Genomic DNA, 27,500 nt, shown 5'->3' with positions numbered 1-27,500 from the left:
AACTCCCTCAGAATTCTAAACCAAGGCAGGAAGGTTTTGAGTCTACCAGATGTTTCTGTCCACACACCAATTTGTTTCTATCACTCTTTTTTTACCTCCACGGTCAGACATGCCTGGAGTGAGAAGGGGCTAGTTTCCATCAAAGACCTATACATACAGTATGTACTGTAACAAGGGGAGAAACCCCTCAGTTGGTCACCAATTTAGTTTTACTGGGGAGCACTCTGTCCAAACCAGCACACACAAAGATGGGGTAAAGTGTCACAAAAGGGAGGTTTATTTAAACAATAAAAATTATAAAACAGGCTCAGGCTAAAAGTCTTTAATAAGGTCCCAACAGCAGCAGGGGTTTGAAGTTGTTGGGGACTTCTACTCCTCCCACTGAGAGGTCGATGTGTTTTCTAGGTTACATCTACAGGAACTGTACTGAGCGGGGCTGGTCAGAGCTCTACCCCACCTACGAGGAGGCCTGTGTGTTCGCCGAGGACACAGAGACAGAACCAGAGGTAGACTTTAGTCTTTTATGTGCCACTGACCATTCACTCAATTGCACTTGTTTTTGCTCCTTCCTCATTTGTACGTTCTCTCTGTCTGTAGCGATGCACCGATCCACTTTTTTCACTTCCGATCCGATTCCGATACCTGAATTTGGATATTTGCCGATACCGATATTATACCGATATACCAATATTTTTCTTGAATATACAGTATAGGCAAAGATTTGGCCAATTAAAGATTTTTTTTTAAATATACCTTGCAAAAAGCAGACAAAATTAAGAAAATATACAAGGCAAAGAAGCATACTATTATACATGGCCAAATTACGGCCAGCGCCCCCTGTGCGGCCCGCGCTGGAATTGCAAAATAATAATAATAATAATTTTGTTTTTCCGGATTCCGATCCGATCCGTGAATTAGTGCCAATATCGGCACCCGATACCGATATTGGATCGGATCGGCCCCATCCCTATCTGTCTGGTTGCCCTTGCATGTGTCACTGGACCAGTGGAGCGTTGTTGTTGTTGTTGTTAACAGGTTCAAGCTGCCAGAACACATTCCTATCAGTCCCACTCCCAGTATCACTCCAGTATCACTCCAGTATCACTCCAGTATCACTCCAGTATCACTCCAGTATCACTCCAGTATCACTCCAGTATCACTCCAGTATATCCAGTATCACTCCAGTATCACTCCAGTATCACTCCAGTATCACTCCAGTATCACTCCCAGTATCACTCCCAGTATCACTCCCAGTATCACTCCAGTATCACTCCAGTATCACTCCCAGTATCACTCCAGCATCACTCCAGCATCACTCCAGTATCACTCCCAGTATCACTCCCAGTATCACTCCAGCATCACTCCAGCATCACTCCAGTATCACTCCAGTATCACTCCCAGTATCACTCCCAGTATCACTCCAGCATCACTCCAGCATCACTCCAGTATCACTCCAGTATCTCTCCAGTATATCCAGTATCACTCCAGTATCACTCCAGTATCACTCCCAGTATCACTCCAGCATCACTCCAGCATCACTCCAGTATCACTCCAGTATCACTCCAGTATCACTCCCAGTATCACTCCAGCATCACTCCAGCATCACTCCAGTATCACTCCCAGTATCACTCCCAGTATCACTCCTGTATCACTCCTGTATCACTCCAGCATCACTCCAGTATCACTCCAGTATCACTCAGTATCACTCCCAGTATCACTCCAGTATCACTCCAGTATCACTCCAGTATCACTCCCAGTATCACTCCAGTATCACTCCCAGTATCACTCCAGTATCACTCCAGTATCTCCAGTATCACTCCAGTATCTCCGGTATCACTCCAGTATCACTCCAGTATCACTCCAGTATCTCCAGTATCACTCCAGTATCACTCCAGTATCACTCCAGTATCTCCAGTATCACTCCAGTATCACTCCCAGTATCACTCCAGTATCACTCCAGTATCACTCCAGTATCACTCCAGTATCATTCCAGTATCACTCCCAGTATCACTCCAGTATCACTCCAGTATCACTCCAGTATCACTCCCAGTATCACTCCAGTATCACTCCAGGCAGATATTTTGAGGACCCATCAGACAAAGCCTGTTTCGCTCCTGCAGGCCAGTCACTGGGCTGACTTGTGTGAGAGTAGACAGGAGTTAGTCTATGCTCATTTAGTCAATATGAGTTGAGGAAAGAGCGAAAAGAAAAATATGACAGACACAAAGAGAGGCATAAAGAATGCTCCTTTGCCCTGCCATACACAGCACCTCTCCTTTTTTTATTGTGCTATTCCTTTGTGCGTGTGTGTGTCTACAGTATGTGTGTCATGTGTATGTGTGCTTGCAACACCCGAAAAGTCTCCTGCCAAGTGTCAAGTGTCAACCCCATTTCCATGCACAAAATATTTGTGCACGATTCGCACTCTTTCCACAAGTAATGGTAAATGGTAAATGGTCTGCATTTATATAGCGCTTTTATCCAAAGCGCTTTACAATGAGTAGATAGTCTACATTCACCCATTCATACACCGATGGCGGCAGGCTGCCACGCAGGGTGCCTACACACCATCGGGAGCAAGGAGGGTTAAGTGTCTTGCCCAAGGACACAGCGACAGCAGCTGGGAGGGAGCGCGGATCGAACCGCCAACCCTTGCGTCATTGGCCGACCCGCTCTACCTCCTGAGCTAAAGCCGCCCCTACACAAGTAACTACATTAGCACCAGCACAAATACAGCCGTGAGTGTGCTAATTAAGCACTATATATATATATATATATGTTCCGGTATGCTACTGCGAACAGAACCACACTCTGTAAGACGTATTTCGGATCCGACAAAAATAGAACTGGTGTGTAATTGTTTCCGTACCGCATGTATCGGCCATCAATTAACATGGGCGAGAGTCGATCTGGCAGTTTTGCCGGATCCGCAACGTAGCCGCAACGCATCTGGTGTACCTTGCCTGTTAGTTCTTGTTATTAGAGGCTAAAAGCAGCATCTGGTGTACCTTGCCTGTTAGTTCTTGTTATTAGAGGCTAAAAGCAGCATCTGGTGTACCTTGTCTGTTAGTTCTTGTTATTAGAGGCTAAAAGCAGTTTAAAGCCCTTCTTTCTTTTTTCCATTTCAGACAACATACTTCTCCAACTTCAAACAGGTGTACACTGCTGGATACGCCACCTCCCTCATCTCTCTGATATCTGCCATTTTTGTCTTCACTGTGTTCAGGTAACTTATTTTTATTTTTGTATTTTTTCTATCTGTCTATAAAAAGGTCAATTCTCCAGAATTGATCCCACCACCATCATTTCTTAAATTACTAGGATAAAAAAAAATGGGTTGGGGATTTGGAAAACATTCACAAATATCTCAAATGAGTTTCATGGTGCATTCCATTGCACAGGAGAGTAGAAATTTCCAGTTGGAAATTCAGGCAAGATCTCTGACATAAACACAATTGATGTTAGGCCTCCAAAGGCGCAAAGGCGTAGTCCTTCGCGCAGGCGACCTGGGTTCGAATCCGACCCGTGGTCCTTTGCAGCATGTCATCCTCTCTCTCCCCATTTTTCCTGTCTACCTACAGTAGAGTCCTATCTAATAAAAGCAAAATGCCCCACAAAATAAAATACAAAAAATATGTCACAACATCAATTTATACTGAATAAAACTAGATTTGACTTGATATGTAGTTTTTGTGTTTTGGAAAACGTGTTGTAACAACTGTAATTCAGTGACTTGTGCTTCGTTAGAAGTCTTTTCTGCATGAACTAGCTTGCTAACGTTACTAGAGCTGTCAAAGCTCAAGTTAAAGGCCGTTGCCTCCATATCTTCCCGAGAAGACTCACTTGAACACATTTAGATCAAAAGTCAGTAATTCCAAACTCGGAACTATCCAATGGAATGCACCAAAAGACATGGGGCTCTCCTTTCAGATAATGACATCAGTCAGGCAGGAGGTGTTTCTCTGCCCTACAGGAAGTTCCACTGCACCAGGAACTACATCCACATCAACCTGTTCTCCTCCTTCATCCTGAGAGCCAGCGCTGTCTTCATTAAAGATGGGGTTCTCTTCTCTGACGAGAACCTGGACCACTGCTCCATGTCTACTGTGAGTGTGAGAACATGCAGCTCTGGTAGGCCTACTTACCATGACAGATTTACTAGAACCATAAGATAACCAAATAAGATAACCATGTCATGCCAAATCTTGGTAGCTCAGAAGGGCCCTATATATATATATATATATATATATATATATATATATATATAATGTATATTATATTGTGGAGAGCAGAAAGTCTGATTGAAACACTGAAAGTGAGCTAGCCGAGCCTGCGAGAGCATTCATCCTGGTGGGCTCTCCTTCTTCACCTTACATGTTGCCACGCCCACTTTTTCTCTTCCATGTTAGACGCAATTGTATTTGTTCTTCCGGTTCAGCGTTAGCCGGCCGGTAAACATCGATCAACTGTAAACTATGAATGAAGTTTGGCAACATTCAGCAGCTACACTGCAGCCAACTTCAGTGACATGCTCATAAGCGTTACTGCTGCGAGGAGCCGATGGCTGTAGCCTACCCGGCCGGCATTTAACGTTAACTGTTACTAAAGCGCGTCGACAGTGTTTTCTCACTGCCAGTACAGTAGGAGTTGACAGATAGCCTACTAGCTAGCAGCTTGTTTTAGACCGACTGGGTCACACATGGTTCCTCGCTGCTCGTTAAAAATGTCCAAATAGGCGTTATTCTGATAAACTGGTCACATATTTGGAATGTTACGTAATACGTTGTCATCCGAAAAAATATAAAAACTTTATAGCAGTTTTTTTTTTGCTTGAAAACAGCTTTTTGGCAAGTCTAAAACTGATAAAGGTGGGAGTGATCTACTTTCCCGGGTCTAAAACGGAAAGACGATTACAACGTCATGCAGAAGCCTCCTGATGTGGGCAAATGATAAGGTGAATATGTTTCCATTGTTTTGAGACTGTGAGTGGACGAGCATCGGACGAGCATGCAAGTGGACGAGCATCGGCACCTCACTGTGACTCATTAGCCAGGATGTGAGACAGATGGTGAAAAGGGCCATACAGTCAGACAGAGAGAGTGAGAGAGAGAGAGAGAGAGATATCTCTTGCATTCTGTCAGGACCATACAGTCAGACAGAGAGAGTGAGAGAGAGAGAGAGGTATCTCTTGCATTCTGTCAGGACCATACAGTCAGACAGAGAGAGTGAAAGAGAGAGATATCTCTTGCATTATGTCAGAGTCATATAGTCAGACAGAGAGAGAGAGAGAGAGAGAGATATCTCTTGCATTCTGTCAGAGTCATACAGTCAGAAAGAGAGAGAGAGAGATATCTCTTGCATTCTGTCAGTCATACAGTCAGAAAGAGAGAGAGAGAGAGAGAGAGATATCTCTTGCATTCTGTCAGTCATACAGTCAGACAGAGAGAGTGAAAGAGAGAGAGATATCTCTTGCATTCTGTCAGAGTCATACAGTCAGAAAGAGAGAGAGAGATATATCTCTTGCATTCTGTCAGAGTCATACAGTCAGACAGAGAGAGTAAGAGAGAGATATCTCTTGCATTCTGTCAGAGTCATATAGTCAGACAGAGAGAGTGAAAGAGAGAGAGATATCTCTTGCATTCTGTCAGAGTCATACAGTCAGACAGAGAGAGAGAGAGAGAGAGAGAGAGAGAGAGATATCTCTTGCATTCTGTCAGAGTCATACAGTCAGACAGAGAGAGAGAGAGAGAGAGAGTGAGAGATCTCTTGCATTCTGTCAGAGTCATACAGTCAGACAGAGAGAGTGAGAGAGAGAGAGAGATATCTCTTGCATTCTGTCAGAGTCATACAGTCAGACAGAGAGAGTGAAAGAGAGAGAGATATCTCTTGCATTCTGTCAGAGTCATACAGTCAGACAGAGAGAGAGAGAGAGAGAGAGAGAGATATCTCTTGCATTCTGTCAGAGTCATACAGTCAGACAGAGAGAGAGAGAGAGAGAGAGATCTCTTGCATTCTGTCAGAGTCATACAGTCAGACAGAGAGAGAGAGAGAGATATCTTGCATTCTGTCAGAGTCATACAGTCAGACAGAGAGAGTGAAAGAGAGAGAGATATCTCTTGCATTCTGTCAGAGTCATACAGTCAGACAGAGAGAGTGAAAGAGAGAGAGATATCTCTTGCATTCTGTCAGAGTCATAGAGTCAGAAAGAGAGAGAGAGAGAGAGAGATATCTCTTGCATTCTGTCAGAGTCATACAGTCAGACAGAGAGAGTGAAAGAGAGAGAGATATCTCTTGCATTCTGTCAGAGTCATACAGTCAGACAGAGAGACAGAGAGAGAGAGATATCTCTTGCATTCTGTCAGAGTCATACAGTCAGACAGAGAGAGAGAGAGAGAGATATCTCTTGCATTCTGTCAGAGCCATACAGTCAGACAGAGAGACAGAGAGAGAGAGATATCTCTTGCATTCTGTCAGAGTCATACAGTCAGACAGAGAGAGAGAGAGAGAGAGAGAGAGAGATCTCTTGCATTCTGTCAGAGTCATATAGTCAGACAGAGAGAGTGAAAGAGAGATATCTCTTGCATTCTGTCAGAGTCATACAGTCAGACAGAGAGAGTGAAAGAGAGAGAGATATCTCTTGCATTCTGTCAGAGTCATACAGTCAGACAGAGAGAGAGAGATATCTCTTGTATTCTGTCAGAGTCATACAGTCAGACAGAGAGAGAGTGAGAGAGAGATATCTCTTGTATTCTGTCAGAGTCATACAGTCAGACAGAGAGAGAGTGAGAGAGAGAGATATCTCTTGTATTCTGTCAGAGTCATACAGTCAGACAGAGAGAGAGTGAGAGAGAGATATCTCTTGTATTCTGTCAGAGTCATACAGTCAGACAGAGAGAGTGAAAGAGAGAGAGATATCTCTTGTATTCTGTCAGAGTCATACAGTCAGACAGAGAGAGAGAGAGAGAGAGAGAGAGAGATCTCTTGCATTCTGTCAGAGTCATACAGTCAGACAGAGAGAGAGAGAGAGAGATCTCTTGCATTCTGTCAGAGTCATACAGTCAGACAGAGAGAGAGAGAGAGAGAGAGATATCTCTTGCATTCTGTCAGAGTCATACAGTCAGACAGAGAGAGAGAGAGAGAGATCTCTTGCATTCTGTCAGAGTCATACAGTCAGACAGAGAGAGAGAGAGAGAGAGAGAGATCTCTTGCATTCTGTCAGAGTCATACAGTCAGACAGAAGAGAGAGAGAGAGAGAGAGAGATATCTCTTGCATTCTGTCAGAGTCATACAGTCAGACAGAGAGAGAGAGAGAGAGATCTCTTGCATTCTGTCAGAGTCATACAGTCAGACAGAGAGAGAGAGAGAGAGAGAGAGATATCTCTTGCATTCTGTCAGAGTCATACAGTCAGACAGAGAGAGAGAGAGAGAGAGAGATATCTCTTGCATTCTGTCAGAGTCATACAGTCAGACAGAGAGAGAGAGAGAGAGAGAGATATCTCTTGTATTCTGTCAGAGTCATACAGTCAGACAGAGAGAGAGAGAGAGAGAGAGAGATATCTCTTGCATTCTGTCAGAGTCATACAGTCAGACAGAGAGAGAGAGAGAGAGAGAGATATCTCTTGCATTCTGTCAGAGTCATACAGTCAGACAGAGAGAGAGAGAGAGAGAGAGATATCTCTTGCATTCTGTCAGAGTCATACAGTCAGACAGAGTCTGACAGTCAGACAGAGAGAGAGTTATTATCGTTATTATTATAGTTTTGTGCTAACCTTTCGGTTATAATTGTGTTACTTTTTGTTTTGTTGCACTCTTGCTTTGGCAATGTAAACTTATGTTCTCCATGCCAATAAAGCCTTTTTGATTGAATTGAATTGAGAGATATCTCTTGCATTCTGTCAGAGTCATACAGTCAGACAGAGAGTGAAAGAGAGAGAGATATCTCTTGCATTCTGTCAGAGTCATACAGTCAGACAGAGAGTGAAAGAGAGAGAGATATCTCTTGCATTCTGTCAGAGTCATACAGTCAGACAGAGAGAGAGAGATATCTCTTGCATTCTGTCAGAGTCATACAGTCAGACAGAGAGAGAGATATATCTCTTGCATTCTGCCAGAGTCATACAGTCAGACAGAGAGAGAGAGATATCTCTTGCATTCTGTCAGAGTCATACAGTCAGACAGAGAGAGAGAGAGAGAGAGAGATATCTCTTGCATTCTGTCAGAGTCATACAGTCAGACAGAGAGAGAGAGATATCTCTTGCATTCTGTCAGAGTCATACAGTCAGACAGAGAGAGAGAGAGAGAGAGAGAGAGATATCTCTTGCATTCTGTCAGAGTCATACAGTCAGACAGAGAGAGTGAGAGAGAGAGATATATCTCTTGCATTCTGCCAGAGTCATACAGTCAGACAGAGAGAGTGAGAGAGAGAGATATATCTCTTGCATTCTGCCAGAGTCATACAGTCAGACAGAGAGAGTGAGAGAGAGATATCTGGGATGGGAAAGGTCATTGCCATTATGAGCGTTGGTGCTGAATGAGACCATCATTGTATCATATTGTTGTTTTGTCCTGCAGACATCCTGCAATCAGCAGTGGCGTTCTTCCAGTTCAGCATCCTGGCCAACTACTTCTGGCTGCTGGTGGAGGGCATGTACCTGCAGACCCTGCTGGCTCTCACCTTCGTCTCCAGAAGAAATACTTCTGGTGGTACATCTTCATCGGCTGGGGTGGGTTCTAGTGGTACATACTCATCGGGCTGGTTTGGGTGACCCGCTGCCAGGGTTTCCTCCACCACTCTGCCTCTTTTGCTTGTCTGTTTCTGTTCCGGTTCTACCCCTGATCTCAATTCAATTCAATTCAGTTTTATTCATAGTGTAAACTCACCATGAGACATGGTCCCGAAACACTTTACAGTTAAAGAAAACATCATCAAACAGTTACAATAATACATGATACAGTGCATGATCAGGTTGAAAAGAAGTCAGATAAAGGCAGACAGTATGAGAGCTACAGTAAGAACAATAAGTTAAAGGAAAGGGGGTTAAAACACAGGTAATAAGTCAGTCACAATTAGAGAAATACTAGTAAGATAAAATAAAGTACATTATCAAATAATATCATATACTTGTGAAAATAAATACGTTTTAAGTCCGGTTTTGAAAATATCGATGGAGCCAGCCTCCCTAACTGATCGGGGAAGCTGGTTCCAGAGATATGGAGCACGATAGGAGAATGCTCTACTTCCTGCAGATTGTTTCTTAATTTTTGGGGCGGTAAGATAATGACCATCCTGTGAGCGGAGGGGGCGTGTGGGAGTATATGGCCTGTGAGCGGAGGGGGCGTGTGGGAGTATATGGCCTGTGAGCGGAGGGGGTGTGTGGGAGTATATGGCCTGTGAGTGGAGGGAGCGTGTGGGAGTATATGGCCTGTGAGCGGAGGGGGCGTGTGGGAGTATATGGCCTGTGAGCGGAGGGGGTGTGTGGGAGTATATGGCCTGTGAGCGGAGGGGGCGTGTGGGAGTATATGGCCTGTGAGCGGAGGGGGCGTGTGGGAGTATATGGCCTGTGAGCGGAGGGGGCGTGTGGGAGTGTATGGCCTGTGAGCGGAGGGAGCGTGTGGGAGTATATGGCCTGTGAACAGAGGGGGCGTGTGGGAGTATATGGCCTGTGAGCGGAGGGAGCGTGTGGGAGTATATGGCCTGTGAACGGAAGGGGGCGTGTGGGAGTATATGGCCTGTGAACGGAGGGGGCGTGTGGGGAGTATATGGCCTGTGAACGGAGGGGGCGTGTGGGAGTATATGGCCTGTGAGCGGAGGGAGCGTGTGGAGTATATGGCCTGTGAGGCGAGGGGGCGTGTGGGAGTATATGGCCTGTGAACGGAGGGGGCGTGTGGGAGTATATGGCCTGTGACGGAGGGGGCGTGTGGAGTATATGGCCTGTGAGCGGAGGAGAGCGTGTGGGAGTATATGGCCTGTGAGCGGAGGGGGCGTGTGGGAGTATATGGCCTGTGAGCGGAGGGGGCGTGTGGGAGTGTATGGCCTGTGAGCGGAGGGGGCGTGTGGGAGTATATGGCCTGTGAGCGGAGGGGGCGTGTGGGAGTATATGGGATGTACCATCCTGTATAGTATATGAGGGGGCGTGTCTCTCTCTGTCTGTCTGTCCTCTGTCTCTCTCTGTCTCTCCTCTCTCTCTCTCTCTGTCGGTCTGTCTCTGTCTGTCTCTCTATGTCTCTCCTCTCTGTCTCTTTCTGTCTCTCTGTCTGTCTGTCTCTCTCTGTCTCTCTCTCTCTCTCTGTCTGTCTGTCTGTCTGTCTGTCTCTCTGTCTGTCTCTTAGCTAATGGCCATGTCACTCTGTTTGTACCTCCCAGGTTTCCCAGCTACAATCATAATGGCGTGGGTCCTAACTCGAAACTTCTCCGATAACAGAGGGTGAGGAAGAATTAAAACTGCTGCATTGAAGAATAAAGCTAGATAAATAAATGTAGTCACCTAACCTTCCAATGAGGGTTAGACCAGGGGTGGGCAACTATTTTTCATGGGGGGCCACATGAGAAACCCAGATTGTTGCCGGGGGCCGAACAAATATTGTCATGCCGTAACCCATGGATGGGCAACTTTGATGATAGAGAGGGCCACAAAAAATGTCCTCGCTACCAGGTTTTGCTGAGGGCCGAACGGCGCCAGCGCGAAGAATTTGGGGCATTTGAAGCCAGGTTTAGAGGAATAACTCATTTTAAATTAACAGTTGTGATGTCATTATTCAGTCTTAACCACCAATATTTGATCCTTTTCTCACTCACTCCTATGTCACCACCTGCTCTCCAGGGCTTGAAATTAACTTTTTTGACCACCTGCAAATATGGCTGCTAGATTTTAAAGTTACCAGCCAATTAGAATTTCCACTATCTTGCATGTTGCGTTCAGGTGCACTGTATTTTTTATTTTTTTGCAATTCCATCGCGGGCCACACAGATGGCGTATTTTGCCCATGTGTGGGTTAGACCCTAACCCTAACCCACCTAACCTTCCAATGAGCTCCACTTTCACAATGTCCCTGATAGAAACTTCCTACTTACACCACAGGTTCCCCGGAGATGATTTGATGAGATTTTGAAGCACCATGCTCCATAAATTTGCAATGAGGGAAACCTGACTTCTTGAAACTACTAACTTCTAGATATGGAGTTCATATTGATTGATTGATTGATTGATTGATTGATTTGATTGTGGATAGAAAATACAACAAAATCCAAGGGATAAACATATAAAAGTGTGAACACTTATTTCCAACATGGTCCCTGATATGAATGCCACCCACATGCTGAAGACATGTACAGTATGTTGACATACTGTCGTTTATTATTATTTTTGCCAACTAATGTATTAATTAGTTGAATGACCTCATTAGCATAACTACTTATGTTTAGTATATCAGGATGAGTGTGTGAGGCATTAGGCAGCTCAAGTGCCTCTTGTGTAACTAAACAATGCATGAGAAGATCCGTGTGTGTGTGTGTGTGTGTGTGTGTGTGTGTGTGTGTGTGTGTGTGTATGTGTGTGTGCACGTGTGTGTGTGTGTGTGTGTGTGTGTGTGTGTGTGTGTGTGTGTGTGTATGTGTGTGTGCACGTGTGTGTGTGTGTGTGTGTGTGTGTGTGTGTGTGTGTGGGTGTGTGTGTGTGTGTGCACGTGTGTGTGTGCGCGTGTGTGTGTGCATGTGCGTGTGTGCGTGATGATATTGCATGATGATATTTAGGTGCTCTACTGGCTGTGCAGAGTGAACAGTCATGTTACCACACCTTAGTTTTTGTTGGGGACGTACAATGTTGCCTTCTTGTCTTGTTTGTCTTCTGTCTCAGCTGCTGTTTGTCTTCTTGTCTCTTGTCTGTCTCAGCTGCTGTTTGTCTTCTTGTCTCTTGTCTGTCTCAGCTGCTGGGACGATACAGACGTGGCCTTCATCTGGTGGATCATTAAAGGGCCAATAACTGCATCACTACTGGTGAGGAGCCTAGAGGACCATTATAGTGGTAGCTAACTAGCTGGCTTTTCTATCGTCTGTTTGGTGAGTTCTATAAAGATTGTGAGGAGGAATGCTGTTCCCTCTCTTGTTGTCTCTGTTCCATCTCAAAGTTGACTCTGGGAACTGAACTAGACCACTGCTCACAGTTCACTTGATGCTTCTCCATTTGTCACATAGGTCAACTTCATCATCTTTATCAATGTGATCCGCATTCTGGTCCAGAAGCTGAAGTCTCCTGCTGTCAGTGGCAACGACACCAGCCACTTCATGTAAGAGACACACACACACGCACGCACGCGCACACACACACACGCGCGCGCACACACGCACGCACGCACACACGCACACGTGCACACGCACACGCACACACACACACACGCGCGCGCACACGCACGCGCACACACGCACACGTGCACACGCACGCACTCAGTCACTGTGTTCCTTCTCTACGGTGTGTGTGTGTGTGTGTGTGTGTGTGCGCAGGAGACTGGCCAAATCCACTCTGTTCCTGATCCCTCTGTTTGGGATGCACTATATGGTGTTTGCCTTCCTGCCAGAGAACACGGGAGCAGAGGCCCGCATCTTCATAGAGCTCGGCCTGGGATCCTTCCAGGTCTGTGTGACTGTGATGTGTGTGACTGTGATGTGTGTGACTGTGATGTGTGTGACTGTGATGTGTGTGACTGTGATGTGTGACTGTGATGTGTGTGACAGGCCTGTGTGACTGTGATGTGTGTGACTGTGATGTGTGTGTGACTGTGATGTGTGTGACTGTGATGTGTGTGACTGTGATGTGTGTGACTGTGATGTGTGTGACTGTGATGTGTGTGACTGTGATGTGTGACTGTGATGTGTGTGACAGGCCTGTGTGACTGTGATGTGTGTGACTGTGATGTGTGTGTGACTGTGATGTGTGTGACTGTGATGTGTGTGACTGTGATGTGTGTGACTGTGATGTGTGTGACTGTGATGTGTGTGACTGTGATGTGTGTGACTGTGATGTGTGTGACTGTGATGTGTGTGACTGTGATGTGTGTGACTCTGTTGTGTGTGTGACTGTGATGTGTGTGACTGTGATGTGTGTGACTGTGATGTGTGACTGTGATGTGTGACTGTGATGTGTGTGACTGTGATGTGTGACTGTGATGTGTGACTGTGATGTGTGTGACTGTGATGTGTGACTGTGATGTGTGTGACTGTGATGTGTGTGACTGTGATGTGTGTGACTGTGATGTGTGACTGTGATGTGTGTGACTGTGATGTGTGTGACTGTGATGTGTGTGACAGGTCTGTGTGACTGTGATGTGTGTGACTCTGTTGTGTGTGTGACTGTGATGTGTGACTGTGATGTGTGTGACTGTGATGTGTGTGACAGGTCTGTGTGACTGTGATGTGTGTGATGTGTGTGACTGTGATGTGTGTGACTGTGATGTGTGTGATGTGTGTGACTGTGATGTGTGTGACTGTGATGTGTGTGACTCTGTTGTGTGTGTGACTGTGATGTGTGACTGTGATGTGTGTGACTGTGATGTGTGTGACTGTGATGTGTGACTGTGATGTGTGTGACTGTGATGTGTGTGACAGGTCTGTGTGACTGTGATGTGTGACTGTGATGTGTGTGACTGTGATGTGTGTGACTGTGATGTGTGTGACAGGTCTGTGTGTGACTGTGATGTGTGTGACTGTGATGTGTGTGACTGTGATGTGTGTGACAGGTCTGTGTGTGACTGTGATGTGTGTGACTGTGATGTGTGTGACAGGTCTGTGTGTGACTGTGATGTGTGTGACTGTGATGTGTGTGACAGGTCTGTGTACAGTCATGTAAGCGTTTTGCCTTCTTTCTCTATAGGGATGTGTGGTGGCTCTGCTCTACTGCTTCCTCAATGGAGAGGTAAGCAAAGTATCATCATAATGACATCATGATGTCATCATGATGTCATTATGAAGACGCAGTTCAAACTATGGAGTGCAAAGTTCATGCTACTATTATTACTGTCTGTACTTGAACTCTAGCAACTATTCGTCTTAGTTCGACGAGGAAGAGAGGAGGGAAACGTGTGTGTTTGTGTTTTAAAAATCGCCTTGTACATATTCGTGTGTGTGTGTGTGTGTGTGTGTGTGTGTGTGTGTGTGTGTGTGTGTGTGTGTGCGTGTTCAGGTGCAGGCAGAACTGAAGAAGCGGTTTTGGAAGTGGCAGACGGAGAACTATCTGAGTTACAGCAAAAGGCGGCGTACCTTGTTCATTGAGAGCAGCACTGTCACTCAGATATCCGTCCTGGACAAGTCCAGCCCCAAAGAACTGCCGTGCTCTGAGACCCACGTGCTCACACACACGGTCACAACCAGTACTGTCTCATCTGTCTGAGAGGAGACACACACTCACACACACACACACACACACACACACACACACACACACACACACACACACACACACACACACACACACACTCACACACACACACACACACACACACGGTCACATCCAGTACTGTCTCGTCTGTCTGAGAGGAGACACTGTTGTGCTCGCAGGAGCTGGTTTGGTTATGAAATATGATTATTAATAATTATGAATTATTAATATTCATAAATTTATTAGATTTGACAGAAAATATTGTATTCTCTGTAAGATTCGGGGCACCACTGTAGTTAAGGCTACAGACCTGTCTAAAAGTCAAGTTATGACTTGTTTAGACACCAAACCAAATTGTCATATCAGTCTCATAATGATATAGTGTACATTGTACAGTTAATTGAAGGGTCAAAGTTCGTAAGCTTCTGTCACAGATTTCCACAGATAAAATACCTCATGAATAACCACCAAGATTCATAGCATTATGTAATAAAAAGATTTAATAAATCACAATATCAATTGACATTAACATAATGATTAAAATATCAGTTCATCACATTTACTTTTATGACTAATACTCTACCACATCTATCGCTAATAACTAATATGAATCAACATTATATCACTGTGTGTGTGTGGGTGTGTGTGTGCGATGATTTCCGTCTGCCGGTCCGAAGCAGGCTTGAATGTGTGTGTGTGTGTGTTAATTAGTACTTGTGTGTGTGTGTGTGTGTGTGTGTGTGTGTGTGTGTGTGTGTGTGTGAGAGAGAGGAGGAGGGAGGAGAGGGCGGAGTGTCTTATGTCACCCCAGGATTGGCTGAGGGGCGGGCTGATCGTGTTAAGACCGCCTCCGTTTCAAAATGGCGGTTTTGCCGAATTTAGGAAGGGACTGTTTAGCCTGGATCACTCGGTGTGAGTGACTGATCAAACTCTCTAATTCAGCTTAACTGTATTCTTGCGGGTAGACATTCTGAACATCTCTAGACCGTTCCAAGCTTAGCCCTCCCGGTTGAACGGGCTCAGCTGGGAGGCCGAGAGAGTGGGGGAGGGTGAGAGGGAGAGGGAGAGAGGAGAGTGGCCCGCTGATGGCCGCCAAGTTCTTCTGAACTTAGCGCTCACCTTCAGGCGTCTATATCATTCAACAGTGTGCAAGCATGGTACATCAACATACAGGATACTGTAATCAACACATACATGGTAATGCATTTTAACCCTAACTGCCCAGAACCATTAAACCATAAATGAACTCTCACGTGGGATCCTCTGTGTGGGATCCTGTTGGTTGGGGAGAGTTGTCCTACGCGCGGTGGGCTCAGGCGCAGTAGGGAGGATGGCTTTGGTTTGTGGGAGCGATGGCCTGCAGCGCCGTTCACCCTGGCCTGGGGAAGCGGGCAGCGGACGTCTGCTGGGGGTAGATGATGCCTGGGGTTGACGTGCAGTCTCTCTGCTCGTTGAGTCGAGGGTCGTGCTGTGCTCTGTGGTCCTTCTTTGTGGCTGGTTGCAAGCCACGGTCTGTCTTGGGCGTCTTTCGTCTGCAGCAGTTGGTTGGATCTGCTGCGGTGTGGCTCTTCTGCTTCTCCTGCTCCTCTTGGTCTGCTGAGCGGTCTGCTCGCGGTACGTTCTTGTTGTCGGCTTTTGCGGTCCAGCTGGGCTTCTCTGGGCAAGGAGAGTGGCTGGTCTACGCGCGAGTTTGAAAGCACAGGAAGGGCTTTTCCGTGCGACTTATAACACTAAACCGACTTAAATTAAACTGAGATTAAGTGGAACTATCTCAGTTTACGCATGCTATGTCTCGTGGGACTTACGGCGGGCCTTTCAGCCGATTTCCGGTGCTGCTGTGTGCTCGGAGTCCTCTGGGCCCTGGTCAGGCTGCAGGGCTCGGTCCCTCTGGGCCTGGTCGCCTGCCGGGGGTGCAGAGAGCGGGGGAGGGGAGCCGGCTTCCTGGCCCCTCCAACCCTTGGTTCCGCTGCGTGCGATAGCTTACTGTAGACTCTACTTAAAACTGTTTTCCACCAGTTTTGTTACTGATCCCATATTAAAATGAGCATGCATGGTGGGCCAATCACATCGTTCGGTGAGTTGGGCTATGCCCAGCCCACTTGTGTTATTTGAGTGGGCTCAACCCATTCTGTAAGTTCAACTGAAAGGTCTCTCTGTTCACCTTTCGGTTGTGGGGGGCACTTGGTCTTTGAAGCTCCGGGAGGTGTTAAACGTCCTGGGGGTTGAGAGATAAAACAATGGCCGGAATCCTTTGAGGCTCGGCCTCCCGCTGTGCGGGTATCTGTAGGGTGTGACCCAGCCATTTGGTTCTCTCTGTCTTCACCCCGAATGTGAGGCCATATCTAAACACAGGCAATACACTCAAGTGTCCCACATTCAAACATATAAGTAATACAGTACAGTCCATAATGTGTCGATCACAACAACACACACTCACTCACACACACACACACACACACACACACACACACACACACACACACACTCACTCACACACACACACACACACACACACACACACACACACACACACTCACTCACACACACACACACACACACACACACACACAAACTTGATGTATAACGTGAACAGCTCACTGAGGGGCTTGAAAGAGCTACAATGATACCGTTTGTTGACACATCCAGCCTTTTCATAAACTTAAACATTAGATTTCTTAGGAGTGCTTTAAAAGTCCTCACTCCAGCAGTGACAAACATTTGGCTAGCACTGCCCCCTCTGGGTTGTTTAAGGAGTATTCTCATGGCATCATTACAGCACCTCCACTTGCTATTTTGATGACCTTCTGAGCAAGTGACCAAATAGACTCTTGAATGTCTGAGCTTTCGTTTACTGCAGGTCGTGCAATATTTCTTGAGTTCGACACGATCTGCCAAATTTACTGCCCAGTTATCAATCCTCATCATCACACATCATTTCCGTGAAAACTCTAAGAAAACATTATTTGTGACTTTAATGGTTTCTATCCACCTTATTTTTGGTGGCCATTTTTGCCTGATCTCCCTGATGGGTGCTTCTTCCGGTGTGATCCTCCCAGCCTGGTTGCTGACAGCTTGACACCCGTCTGGGCGAACGGAGCAAATCACTAATCAGGTCCAGCTTGGCAAAAATCTCGTCGATAAATATCCCTTTAAGAGCGCAGTGCATTCATGGGTAATCGCCTGCTGTGGCTAATATTAGCCGCTAGTTAGTTATGTTACATGGCAGTAAAACGCCACTGAATGACCAAATTGATATAACTTTTAACCATTTCGAGTAACACTGTTTCCATACGGATCACCAGCGTTAGTTTGTTGTTTATAACGTGGCTATATTCATAACGTTTTCTATCTCGGATGCGTTATTTCGAATCCCACATAGGTTACGCCTTTTCATATTTCAGCGCAAGAGCAAACTACAGTAAGTGATCTTTTGTTTGGCCCACACTGGCCTCAAATGGAGAGCTGCAGTAACAGTACTCCAGTACAGTTTGTGCTTTAAATGTCAAAGGACATGACTGGTGTTTAGAGTTCACCTGAACAGAAATTAGACATATATAATAGTATAATAAGATATATAAGATATATATCTTTGAAGTCATTTCTCTCTACCACTAATCATACCCTTACTGCTCCTTGCTTTTGTAGGCAGATGTAATTTCCGCACCACTTTAACCTTTGGATTGCAATTACATGCAGCTAGTGCCATAACGTTCATTCAAATGTTTGGACATTGCGCTGGCCATGGTAATTCCACAACAGTGCTGTTACTGGTGATTCACCGCCACCTGCTGGTCTCTTGAATATCACACATTCCACTATAGTCATGTGACTGAGGGCATTCTTTCAGATTGGACACCAACCTGGCCCAACTCTATCAATCAATGGCTCTGCACAGTGCACACATCTGGAGCACTCCACTGTAACAGTGCACACATCTGGAGCACTCCACTGCAAAAGCTATTTATTCCATGCTTTTGTGTCTTTGTGTCAAAATGTTAAATAGACCTGAACTACGTGTACTTTATGAGAATATTACATGTCCTACACAGGATTTACACACTGCTTCCGTAAAATGGCCACATTACTGTAAAACGCTTTTATTTATAATGTTCAATGTAGATGATTTCAATTTTATTCTCATATGCTGTAAAATTACAACTGCAGAGATAATTGTACATTTTATTGTGTTGTTATGAATGGTGTAGTAGTGATACCCAGTTATTGATTCCTAGTAGTGATACCCAGTTATTGATTCCTAGGCTAATACTAATCCACAACATATTTCCTCTGAAGAATCACTTTGGTACTGCATACTGCAGATGAGCTGTTTTCAACCTACTGGCTTACAGTGCTGTATACTTTGTCTTATATACTATATATGTATATAGCATGTATATAGTCTATATAGTATATTATAGTCTTATATTATATATATAATATATATATAGACTAGCTGGCTCTATAGTATCTATGCTTTGATTTCACATGTACTGTATGACTTGGTAGGGTTAGGGGTACTGGATGCTTTGACTTGGTACTAGGCAATGTGCAAGTATATTGAATGGAAGGGAACAGATGAATCAGTCGCTGACCAGAGTGCCTACTATATAAGCCAGTCACTGTTTCTCTTCAGTTCAGCTGTCATTGATGTGATCTTGTAACAAAATCATATATTTAGGATATAATTATGCCATATGAGTCTATATTTTGAGCAGCATAATCGATGTGCTTCTGTAGGCTATTGCATTGGATTCACATTTTGTGGGGGATGATATTGATTGAGCAATTTTCATTTGATTTTCCTGGTGCAGAGCGCTGACTTAAAAAAAAAAAAAAAGTATTACATGCATTTACTGTGCCAGCACGGACAATAATATGTCTTTTTTCCTTCTCTTCCTTGCAAAAGTGAGCAGTGAGGTGAACTGGTCCCTTGCAGGCTCCAGTGTACTACATGAATCAAAGTTTCTGCTGTGGTGTTATGGATAATAATTCCATAGGGAAGAAGATGAACTGTAGCCAAACTACAGGACATTGTAATGGGTATGATACTAACAAAAACACAATAACATTGAGCCAACAAGTTAAAAACATTTAATGTTGATAATTCCATAATGTACAAAAACCCTTCTAATGTGTAGAACAAAACATGAAGATAAAACCGTATACTCAAAGAGATCACATGGAAAAAGATGAGCTTATGACCTGATAGAGGCAGGCTGTGGTCACAGATGAGCTTTTGCAGAGTAGACTAAGTTAGTCTTATACTATTAAGTGCTTAAAAGTTACATTTACATTCAGCCATCAGTACACAGACCGGTGAGACCCTTTTATTTCCCCAATCCCCACATGACTTTTAACTGATTCAAACAGGCAATCAGTTGGCCTACTATATGAAACAATTTAATAAAGAGAACCGCCATCAGAAAGCTACAAAAGCTTGAATCCCATTCAAAAGTATTTCCCATCGCTGTTCACTAATAGAGTAAAAAAGAAAAGAAAATAATGTTCAACAGTTTTATGGCACTTTACTTTTCCTTGTGGCAATGGACCCCTGACATGATTAACATTCCAAAGGAAAAGTATTCATGTATAGTTTAGTGGTCCTTGATGGGAAAGAAATCACTCACAGTTGCCACCCCAATATCTGTGTTGTTCCCTCTTTTTTAATTGGCTCATCCACTCATTACAGTGAATATGATTATTGATTAGCATAGAAAACAAGGACACAGTTCAAATTCCCTTAATGGCCTGAATGCTTGACCCCTCCCTAGCGAGTCCCCCTGCTGGTCAAATGAGATCAAACCATTTAACATGCATGCATCGGTCTACAAGAGAGTACAGAGGCATGACAATAGGCTTTATACTTCAACAAACACTATCACCAATCAAAAATAAAAAAGTATGAGAACAATCACAGCGTAGTGTACTGCTATTCACTTTGAACCACAGACATTTACATTTATTACAAGGTTTTACAATGTTGGCAGCTTGTTTCTGTCTCTCACATTTAAATCGCGAAATGTATTCAGAGCACGAGCCACGACGGCAGGCTACACATCTTTTTCAAACACTTCAGCTAACTACTTCATAATTCAAAACAACAGAGTAGTATGGTTTTACTCTTATAATAGTAACATCTTAGTTTGACATCAACATAGTACTGGCAATATAAGGCTCCAACTCCAATAATAGATAATAAGGAAATAATCCTGTACATAAATATAAAAAAAACAAAAAGGAACGCCACTGCATGCTGCTAAACTGAGTGAACCAGATTGTGATTGGCCCAGCCCTTTCCCAAGAGCAGGGAGAGAAGGTGCAACAGGGCCCCCTTGTGGCTGCTGTTCATTCTGAACCAATAGTATTACAGGCCAGACAAGGTACTATACTGTATCATATATACAGCAGAACAACTGACAATACAGCTTGCGGTCAGCCCTTCTGCTCATTCTACACCTTTGATGGTCTTAACTGAATTAAAACTGCTTATGTGGAGAACAAACCAAACATTTAAAATAGCATTAAATCAAGGAGATGTGCTCATTCCTTTATCGTTGATTATCAGTCATGAGAAATGTGTATTCTGCAAATAAAACAGAAAATGTTTGTTATGCTAATCGAATAATCGACTAATACCCTTGTTTATTGCTGTTTTGCAGTTCCACTCTGTGGATAAATAACCCAAGTTGTTTCCATCCTCATGACATTAGAAAATTGATCAGATTGAATGAGACTTGAGGATAAACCCCCCAGTTAAGTGGAGAATCGTGACCAGGACACATTATCAAGAGTATTATTATTATGTATTACATTATGGAGAGTATTATAAACACAATTTCCTTGTGATTTAGTTGCATGTGGCTGTTATTATTGTCCCATTATTCTGCTATAATGATGTGCCTCGAATGACACTTAAAATAAGGGCATGGAAACAATAATAATAACACACAGTATGTGTACGTGTGTGTTAGAGAGAGAGAGCGCTACAGTGTACACAGACCATACATGATTTATACTTAATATTAAGTATAAATGCTGCACTGGTTTATTCAAAACGCTAATCGGTCGTAGGTTGTGCCCATCTTAAACAAAGATGAGTTTAAGTACTTGGAAGGCCTCCAGGTTTTAAATAGTGATTTAGTCTAGCATCATAAAAGCACTTTGTTAAACCACATTGTTATATAGCTTTGCAGTTTCGTTTGGAAATGAAAGACAAATCTTTTTATCGACAGAAATCAAAATACTTATTTTGTGCATAAAGGCACTTTTGGAGACAAAGTAGAATAGAACATTGGGATTCAGAGGATCGTTTAGTCAGACCAAAGGAAAAATCTGCAGTGAATTCAGCTGCAAAGCCAAGTCAGCTTCTGCAAACAGATACGGCTGCTGTGCAAACTCAATGAGGAGTCGATTATTCATCCTTGGAATGAGAATTACCTCAGAGTTTAAAGTCCTTCTCCAAAAGTTACATCCATCACAATGCTTCTTTTCAAAATGAAGGAGCGCTAATATCATAGACAATAATAATACTAATAATAATAATAATAATTACCGCAGAAAGACAGAAATGCTGCAAGGTAGCAAGATGGATTTATCCCTATGGATTATAACGTAAGATTGGTTACTCAAATGATCATCTTTTCGGAAACAAATTAGTAAATTATATTATATAAGAAAGAAATCGGATGTGCCGTGATGTTTCCATTGGTCTACATCTACACTTAGATCAATACAATATTGAAAGTCCCTGCAAGAGAAGAGGCTGTCAAAGAGGCTTCGCCTCCACAACAGCCCACTAAACACTGAAATGTCATGAAAAAAGCAAACCAATTCAACATCCAGTTAAACACTGAAATTTCACCCAAAAAACGGTAAACAAAATCACGTGGACGAGAAATGCAATTCATGCAAGCAATTGAACTCCATTGATCCCCAGTCATGATTACATTTTCATTGACATTTTCTGTACTAACGGCTGTTTAAAACTACGGACGCGCTGATCCCAGAGAGGCCCCGAGGCTTCCTCAGGCCGTTCAGGTCCAGTGCATCCCAGGAGGTTGTTTGTGGTCGTAGTTGGCACACCTTAGCACACCTTAGCACTGTATACACAGTCAAGCATCTAACCTTGGTCAATGTTTTTTGGCATATCGTGTAACTGTAGAAAATATGCATGTCTTTCTCATAAATACTGCTCTCCTCGGTTTCACCCGTTACATCCTCACGATGCCGTTTACATCCTCAGTACGGTTGGGTTGGATTGTGGAAGTGTCTTCATCCTCAGGATATGGTTTGACACCAGTCACAGCTCACACAGGAACAGGCGGAAACAATACTGTAAGCTGACATGACATCATACATACACGGCATTGTACTGTACACTGTTGTTTTTTGCCCCATTCGTAAGGTCACTCTGACGTCACGCGAGCAGGGGGGGGGGGGCAGAACTGGGGGCTAACTCGCCATTCAAAACAATGAGCGCGGACGTGTGTTTTGTGAATAAACAAGACACGTACGTAGTCTGAGCTTCGGTTTTTAGCCCGAATATTAGAAAAGACCCCACTGTTGATTCATAACGGGTCTAAAGTCATGTTATAGCAGTCGGGCGCACTGACAAGCAAGACAACAGTAAAATGGACAGGTTTTTGGATTGAGTTTGGCATGATTTGGCGTAACCCATAAGAGAGCGAGCCTCGTATCCCCAGCGTTGTGTAGCAACAACACCGGAAGCGACTCCAGAGTGACCTTACGAATCAGCACCAAGGCTAGAATGGGTGTACTATTAACGTGGATCCTGATATGACTCTGTAGAAATGAGTCATAGCCTCACGAGGGTCTACTTGAAGCCAGCATTTTTCATTTGACCCTTATTATAGTTCAATCTATAAGGAGTGAACTCTCATCCATCCAATCCCTGTCATTCCTGTCACATTCCTGGCATGTTTACCAAAACCAGGAAGTAGCTAGCTACTCGCTAGGTTGAAGTCAGGTGTTTACATTAGGTTGTTCTGTTACCTATCTTGTGAATTAGCCACATGCTTTGGTCCGTGTTATGGCACAGCAGATATATCCGCAATTCAATAGAGATCCTGTATAGATACAGTGTGACAAATACAACACATTTTTAGGAAAGAGTGAAGGAAGAATGTAAATAACTTCCTTTCCTCAGACAGAATGGAATGATTACATGGAAGGCACAAGCCCTGTGCTATACAGCAGATAGCCCTGTGCTATACAGCAGATAGCACTGTGCTATACAGCAGATAGCACTGTGCTATACAGCAGATAGCACTGTGCTATACAGCAGCACTGGAGGCCTTTTAACAGCAACACAATGATACAAACACAACATTTACTATGCTTCTCCTCCATGGTGCCACCATCTTGACTTGGTGGATTCCATATCTAGATTCCCTGCTTGTGTCGAGCCGAACGCAAATGGTGGTTCCGCCCAGGAATAGAAATACTGAGTTTGGATTTCATTCCCTGCTGCACCTGAACCAGGTCCAGGGTGGCGGTACTGAAGGTGAACTGATATACTATACTATATCAGTGTTGGGTGCTGACGATGGGGATCTAAAGTGGGAGAGATTTGGATGGTGGATTTGGCACAATAAGGGCTTCCGGCTCGCTCACGTTCCGGGGGTCAGGCGCGGTCAGACTCAGGGATGATGCGCGACGGGGCTGGGTGGGGTCTGGGCTGAGGTGAGCCGGGTCTCCGCCAGGGTGCCGTCTGGGTACGGGTTGGGGAAGGGGTTGGTGAGGCTGCTCATGGGTATGAGGGTGTGCGTCGTGGGCTTAGCGGCGAGGTGGGTAGCGTCGGGTCCGGTCGTGAAGGTGTCGGCGTTGCTGGACGGGGCGTTTCCCCCCTGGCTGCTGTTCAGGTGGCCGGGCTCTCCGCCTGCAGGCTGGACATGCGGATCTGAGAGCTGCTCTTGCTGAGGATGGACAACTGCGTCCCGCCGTTCACCCCGCTGCTCGCCAGCGAAGGATGCCGGTGCTTCAGGTCCACAGCAAAGTATCGGTTCACCGTCCAGCTGCGCCATTTCCTCTTGATCTCCGATTGCACCTTCAGGGATATACTTCACAAGGTCATTATTAATGGACCCCGCTGGAAAGACACAAGCTCTCTGTCCCTCAGTATCACTCTAGCCCTGTTTGTCCTCTACATTCAGTTGCAAATCTGTTTATTTTTGCTTCAATCAAATTGCATTCCTTGTCGATATGATGTTTCAATATTAAAGAGCGTGGTGCAGGTTTAAAAAAATGAATTTACAGTTAGGACTAAAGATTTGTATGAAAATACCTGAAAAACAAAAAAACAGAAACAAAATTAAAACATGCCCCCAGGGCAGAAATATGGATAACTATCACAATCGCACCACGGGATATACTGTATGCCTCCGCCAACAAGACACCCTTTTAACGGGGGCCATTTTTTGTCGAAAAGGCACGGTAAACACAGGTGCAAGCAAAACACTAACGAGGGTTTCCAACTTCCATGATTGGAAGTAGGAAACCCTCATTCTTGCTTACACCTGTGTTTTACCGTGCCTTATTTTAAGAAAGTGTTCATTTGATTCATTATTTCATCATTATATTGATGTATATTGTATGTACCAGGAGTAAAGACTTGTGCGCAGTTGTAGATTTACATGTTAACATCTGTTCTGAAGGCTATGTTGTGTGTGTGTGGTAGTCTCAACGTCAGACCCATGAGAGTTCTTAGGCTGATACACTACGTTACTGCATGCTGCAGATCTCTCTCTCTCTGGGTCTGCAACGCTTCCCCTCAGCCAGCTGGGCTCAGAAGTAAACCGTTCAACAAAAACCAGTTTAGATGCAAAAGAGAATTTTAGAATTTTGCTACATAAATATGAATATACATATGAATGAAAAGTGGTCTCTAACCTGCACCATGCTCTTTAATGCTCTGTATAATAAATGATCGATTTGGAAGACAAAACGATGTGTGTGTTTTGAATGAGCAGTACCTCTCCATTCAGGAAGCAGTAGAGGACAGCCACAACAAAACCCTGAACGGACACAAGAGGATCAAAAAACAATGAGACAAAACTACTGGCATATCTAGTGTATCAATAACAACACTTTTTGTATTAACAGCCCAAAGTGTAAGTACCTACAAATAATGAGCTGAAGTTGTTTTGCTGGTGTTCTTGTATTACCGTAACATTATATATATATATATATATATATATATATATATATATATATATATATATATATATATATATATATATGAAAAAAAAGGCCCACCCACTCACCTGGAAGGAACCCAGGCCGAGCTCGAACACCAGGCGCTCTCTCTTGCTGACGTGCTCCGGGGAGAAGGCGAACACGGTGTAGTGGATCCCAAACAGAGGGATCAGCAGCAGAGTGGAGCGGGCCAACCTCCTGCAGAGAGAGGAGCAGCATGTGGCTTACAACTAGGACAGTGTTTCTCAAACAGTGGTCCGCCCCCTAGTGGTCCGCGAGTAGATTTATATTTTTTTCCTTTTTTTTTTACCTCCCACTATCCAATCAGAGAAATATTTACATTTTCTGGGAAACTCAAGGTCAGATCACGATGCCTATAACGGACTATATGTATTTCTTCACCCCGAATCCAACGCCACAACCACTGACTCTCTATGACTTACGGTTGTGGAGCTACGTCCACCCTGCCTGCAGGGCTACAGGAGAGAGACAGAGTACAGCGGGTGGTTGGGAGTTCCAAGTTACTGACCAAACACTCTATTTCAGTAATTGCTGTCAGAATATAGAGCCATTTAACACTTATTTGAACACGAAAACATCACTGAATGCAACTTGAAGATGGCAAAAGATAGCCTATTTTACTTTGGCAACATTGTGCATTTATTGAACTTGAAAAAACTTTATTTGAACTTTGAATATATTTGAACTGAACAGGAGAAATAAATGTTTAAAAAAAAAAGTAAATGGACTAACTAAAATAAATTACATATATATATTTTTTATATCGGTTATCTTGTTTTCATAATTGTACTAATTAGATTAATTGTACTGCTATTTGTCATTTAATTAGCCTGTAATTTACAGTTGAAGTAGTAGGCCTATTGTTTTTGGGGATGTTTTGGGAGTTAGGTGGTCCCCGAGTTTTTTTCACTGGTTTAAGTGGTCCTTGGTCTGAAAAAGTTTGAGAAACACTGAACTAGGACACACTATGGGCCAACCTCCTGCAGCACATCATCAAGAGAGGAGCAGCATGTGGCTTACAACTAGGACACACTAGGGGGTGCTCTTCCACATTTTGTTGGAAAAAGGAAAGAAGTATCTTCTATACATGTACAGATGCAATCTTCAATTTGCGTCTGGGTCTCCAGCCAAGATCCTTGGCAGATTAAACAAAGCTCAAACAGAATTCAGTTTTTCTTTTTACAACCTGGACCTTATTTCCAGCTTTAAATATGATTTTTAATTCACCCTGATGTAGGGGGTAGGGTGTCTACAACTCCCACAGGGGTGAGTCTTAATTGCTGTTTTAATTGACAAAATTAATTAAATAAATAAATAAATAAAAAATAAAGATGTATATTTTAATATTAAGCTGCTTCATGGAATCATGAATGTATGTGTGGCTTAACGGCGTTGGAACCTGTTGTCTGTGGTATAGTTGACACAAAAAGAACACACTCGTGGTGAGGGCAATTTTCAGACATTCCAAAACTTGATTGCCAAAACCCAGCTCCCAATGCCAATTAGTGTCAATCACCACCGCTGGTGCACCTGATGGTGGAGGGCAGGTGCACCTGATGGTGGAGGGCGGGGCTTCAGCCAAATTCAAGGAGGAGGACGCGTTTCCCGACTTCCTTAACTATCACGGCATAATTCACAACAAGCACTATACTTTCAAACGTAAACTACAGCTGCTGTCTGCTGGAGAAGCTGCTGTCTGCTGGAGAAGCTGCTGCCTGCAGGAGAAGCAATGGAAGAGAGCCATGCCCAACTTGACAGCGCGCGATACAGATTGAAAAGGTCAAACATTGACAAACGCTTTCAAGACTTTGCTTTACGGGACCCGCTCGCTACATTCATGTGCTTTCCATTTGGAGAAAAAACGATTTTCAGACGGCAGCCCGTCTTTATTGTCACACA

At 44.1% G+C, this 27,500-nt stretch overlaps 2 protein-coding genes across 2 annotated transcripts in view; one reads left to right on the top strand and one right to left on the bottom strand.

The window, feature by feature from the left end:
* The window catches only part of ghrhrb (growth hormone releasing hormone receptor b), a gene marked incomplete at both ends in the record, with an annotated part of 28,490 nt that extends 14,112 nt beyond the window's left edge, over window positions 1–14,378 (top strand). Inside the window, 12 exon segments of the mRNA XM_083648312.1 lie at window positions 406–506; window positions 3,129–3,226; window positions 3,974–4,106; window positions 8,572–8,577; window positions 8,583–8,679; window positions 8,682–8,723; window positions 10,364–10,424; window positions 11,923–11,992; window positions 12,191–12,282; window positions 12,497–12,626; window positions 13,863–13,904; window positions 14,172–14,378. Of these exon segments, the coding sequence (XP_083504438.1) occupies window positions 406–506; window positions 3,129–3,226; window positions 3,974–4,106; window positions 8,572–8,577; window positions 8,583–8,679; window positions 8,682–8,723; window positions 10,364–10,424; window positions 11,923–11,992; window positions 12,191–12,282; window positions 12,497–12,626; window positions 13,863–13,904; window positions 14,172–14,378 (1,079 nt within the window).
* Window positions 14,379–24,243: 9,865 nt separating this feature from the next.
* Window positions 24,244–27,500, bottom strand: part of adcyap1r1b (adenylate cyclase activating polypeptide 1b (pituitary) receptor type I) — a gene marked incomplete at both ends in the record, with an annotated part of 25,817 nt that continues 22,560 nt past the window's right edge. Inside the window, 3 exons of the mRNA XM_083648311.1 lie at window positions 24,244–24,432; window positions 25,358–25,399; window positions 25,649–25,778. Coding sequence (XP_083504437.1) covers window positions 24,244–24,432; window positions 25,358–25,399; window positions 25,649–25,778 — 361 coding nt within the window. The remainder of the gene's footprint in view (window positions 24,433–25,357; window positions 25,400–25,648; window positions 25,779–27,500) is intronic.

Source organism: Poromitra crassiceps (genome assembly GCF_964638095.1).
Source record: "Poromitra crassiceps genome assembly, chromosome: 12".
NCBI classification, from domain to species: Eukaryota; Metazoa; Chordata; class Actinopteri; order Beryciformes; family Melamphaidae; genus Poromitra; species Poromitra crassiceps.
Note: the sequence above shows the minus strand (reverse complement) of the source record. Positions and strands in the feature narration are given on the sequence as shown.